Consider the following 4,220-nt stretch of genomic DNA (forward strand, 5'->3'; position numbering starts at 1 on the left):
AAACAAAAATACCATCTAATGCTGAGACATAATACAACCAAGGGAACATGAGCCATAGATCTTAAATGTTGATTTAAACCCCTCTCTGCTTGGTCTTCAGTCTTTATCAGTGGTTAGAATTCATGATGTAAGTCAACTCTGAATTTCCACAGATTATCACTACTGGTCTTGAAGTGTTTTAACTAGGGACACCATAGGATTCAGCTTTACCTGAAAGACTTGAATATTAAGATCTCAGGACATTATTGCTGGGTGAGGAGGTGTGACAAATGACTCCCAATCTCCAACTTTTGGTCATGAGTAGATTGAGAACTACAGTTTGTAGTCCTGAGACATTCTATCCTCAGTAATGTTTGCCTATCAAAATATGATGCAAATGACTTCCTAGTTCAAAGACATGATTTTCAGTTCAATAGTTTCCCCCATATAGTTTTCCAGGTCTTTTACCAGATCCAAAGACTGCACTCTTGCCTTGCATACATAGCTCTGTATACCTCCTGCCCATTATCCATTTGATAAAACAGTTTACTAGAAAGCATGCTACCTACTTTCAAGGGTGTTCTGAAAAATTGTTTCCCTTAGCTTTGGTTGTAAAGAAGGTTGAACTATGTCAATGCAGTGATCCAATGGGAAGCATGCTTTAAAAATGCCTCAAGGTGATAGTTCTGAAGGAAATTAACATTTAATTGTGTGATCAGAATTTTAAGCACTTCTACCTTGAACTTAAACCTTAGAATGTATTTTCTGTATAAAATAATTCTTCTTCATTTTCTAAGGAATCTGGCTTTCATTCTGAAGTTCATTTTTTTTTCTCATAGATTCAGTAGCTATTAAATATGAGAGACTGAATCTGTTCACTTAACACTCATTGTTAGTCTAAAGAAGCTGAGATTTGGTAATAATGTTTTCTGAAATTTTGTAAACTGCTGTACATCTTAATCTTATATGTCACCTTGTTCTCAAGGAAAATATACATTGTATATTTTTGTTGACATTTTAATTACTTTTCTCTCAGACTAACATTTTGTTCTATCAATTAAGAATAATTATTTAAAAAGTAGTGTTGAACTATCATTTTAGTTTGTAAAATGAAACATTTTAACCCGACAAAAATAAAACATGGTAATTTAAAAAGAATAAACTTAAAATCCGACAATGATGCGTACCTCCATATGGCCATTAATAACATTCCCTTGTATTGGCCAAAGCTTTTCCTCTACATATATTCTTGATTTCTGAAAAACCTTCAAGACTTACAGGGAGTTTTTGTGTTATTGTTGTTGGTAATGTTATACGTTGACTAGCCTCCCACCTTCATGTGATTGGGATAGTCTAGTTAAGTGAGAACAGTTGAAGGGCCGGTAAGTAGCACACCACAGTCACCTGCTGCTTGTTTTACCTATGTCCCATTTGAAGGATTTTATTATTCATTGACAGAAATAATGCATTTACTTAAGCTTTTATACATACTTTAATTTTGAAAAGTATACTTCTATAAAGAGATTCCAAGATGGGGAAAATGTACACATTATTATTTGTTTAAGGCACACTTTTAATCTCTGTTAAAACCACATGTTAAATTATACAACTGTTAAGATTTAAATATCATGTTTCCAAGTTAATAATTTATGGATGATAGCATTCTTTTAAATAATTCAGTGATTAAATATAGAAAAAAGCTTCTTTCTTTTTCTTATGATAACAAGAACAGGTTAAGTAAATGTGCATTATCCACAAAAGGTTTCAAATCTCTCATTCTGTATAACTTGAAATTTATTCCACTTCTTTGAATATCTTGAAGGGCTGTGAGATATATTGTAAATAGATGTTGGTTTGTCAAAGTTTGTTGAATATGTCTTTTGGTCATTGACCTGGAGCTACTGTAATCCCTGGTTCAAGGGTCTTTCCTCCTGAATCCTCGGATAACCCTGTCCCTGATCTGCTTGGTTCTAACTCCATAGATAATAGGGTTGAGCATGGGAGGAACCAGCAGATAGAAATTAGCAAACATGATATGCACAACTCGGGGCACGTGGTGGCCAAAGCGGTGGGTGAGGAAGGTGAAAAGGGCTGGGATATAGAAAGCCAAGATAACACAGACATGGGAAGCACATGTGCCAAAGGCTTTGAGGCGAGCTTCACCTGAGGGCAACCTCAGCACAGCTCTCAGAATCATCACATAAGATACACTGATGACAATTATGTCAAAGCCAACCACAGAGAAAGCCACAAAGAGTCCATATCCACGATTGACTCTGGTATCAGCACATACCAACTTGAGCACAGCCATGTGCTCACAGTAGGACTGGGGAATGACCTTGTTAGGGCAGAAGGGCATCTTGGAGATCATAAAGCAGAAGGGGCTCACCCACAGCAGCCCTCTCACCATCACAGCTGCCCCTAGTTTGATGACTACAGATGTGGTCAGGATGCTGGAATGTCTGAGTGGGAAGCAGATAGCCACATAGCGATCCAAGGCCATGATCATGAGCACCCCAGACTCCACAGAAGAAAAAGCATGTATGAAGAACACCTGGATGAGGCAGGCATTGTATTCAATTTCATGATTGTGAAACCATAGTATAGCCAGCATTTTAGGTTGTGTGGAAGAGGACAGGACCAGGTCAGTGATAGCCAATAAGGCCAGGAAGAGGTACATGGGCTCATGCAAGGTGTGGTCAACCCGGATTATGTATAGGATGGCGATATTTCCAGTCACTGCCACAAAATACATAACACAGAAAGGAAAGGCAATCCAAAATTGATAATTCTCCAATCCTGGGATTCCAAGCAAGATGAAGAACAGAGGATGGGAAGAGCCGTTACTTGCAGCCACCATGAGAGGATGATGACAATGCTCTCAGCAGTGAAGGTATCTGTTTTTCTAGATGGTGACAATGGAATGAATGTTATTGATTACAAATACTTTGAGTGATTTCACTGGGCCTTTATATTAAAAGTTAACTGTGTTAATACAGGCCACTTTGCTCATGAAGTGATATGGCTCACAACTTTTATTCACATGTTGATCCTAAGAGGTTTTGAGCATATGAGCTGCAAATTATGCTCTCACAACCAGTATCTTTCAGGATAGTAAGTTATAATAATGGAAATTTATCTTGACCAATAATGCTACAGTCAGCCCCATTTTTCTATTATTTACAACAAACAAGGGATCATTCAATCGTGTCCATATGACCTCACCCCTCTGATGGAAGGCAATATACTGCTTAATGAACTTTATCTATTTAGAGGTAATCACTTAACATTAACCCTAAGTGTAACCTAAACACGTTTTTGAGTACATCAGAAATAATTGAGTGTACACCTGTAACTAAACACATTACTTTCTCTATATGAATTTCCCCTAGATGGACCCATCTCTGTTATAAAATCATCTTTAGGAACTAACAAATACTTCAATTTCCCAGTCTAAGTGCTGCCTATTGAGTCCTCCCAACCCCCAGGTTCACAGATGTGCTTAACATCCTTCTGATTTTCCCTAGATTTATTGTGGTTTGACGGAAATAGGGCTCAGAATTTTTAACGCATGCTAGAAGTTGGAAATTTTACTGCCTTGCATAGTTTATAGCTACAGGTTTGCTTAAATCAAATCTTGCTTTAATATATGGTGAGAATTCACGCATATTCTTCATCCTTGGGCTAAGGGTTTGTACTTTTATTTTCTTTTTTTCAGGTCTTAACTTCTCAGTTTCTGGATTCTGTTTCACTATTAGCTCATTGGGACCTAGCCACCAAGTCTCCTAGCCATTCAGAGACCCTTCCTGAGATGAGAGCTTCCTTGTTCCTTTTGAAGACAGTGAACGTGGTATTTGCTATAAGTACAACTTTCCACTGTGCTAGGGCATCTCTAATCAACCATGAAAGGATTGGTACCTATTGTGAATGTCCATTACAAATCATAAAATGAATTATTTCTAACTTATTCAAACCCCTTAATCTTCACTTTATCATGAGGAAAATGATCAGAATCATTAAATAATTTACTTAGTGTTACATAGGAAATCTTTGCCAGGGAAATGTCCTGTTTAATCAGGGCTTTCAGAAACACTTACTGTAGCCTTCACTAACAATGAGTTATTGGGATTCCCATCCTGGTCAAGTCAAGTAGAGACCATCACCTCACAGTAACAAAGGGTGGTATGAGAAGATTTATACAATTGTTTCCTGAATTTGAGACACCAGTACATCTCCACCAT

At 37.3% G+C, this 4,220-nt stretch overlaps 1 protein-coding gene across 1 annotated transcript; it reads right to left on the reverse strand.

Annotated features, from left to right (window-relative positions):
- Positions 1–1,894: 1,894 nt before the first annotated feature.
- On the reverse strand, positions 1,895–2,839 carry LOC110334316 (olfactory receptor 52R1-like). Its single transcript, XM_021216137.1, has one exon. It carries the CDS (start codon positions 2,837–2,839, stop codon positions 1,895–1,897), a length of 945 nt encoding a protein of 314 aa, XP_021071796.1.
- Positions 2,840–4,220: the final 1,381 nt, after the last annotated feature.

The sequence above is a fragment of the Mus pahari genome, chromosome 1 (genome assembly GCF_900095145.1).
Source record: "Mus pahari chromosome 1, PAHARI_EIJ_v1.1, whole genome shotgun sequence".
Lineage (NCBI taxonomy): Eukaryota > Metazoa > Chordata > Mammalia > Rodentia > Muridae > Mus > Mus pahari.

What these genes read in the sequence shown, in the direction of transcription:
- LOC110334316 (XM_021216137.1), bottom strand. Translation starts at nt 2,839, where the DNA reads ATGGTGGCTGCAAGTAACGGCTCTTCCCATCCTCTGTTCTTCATCTTG.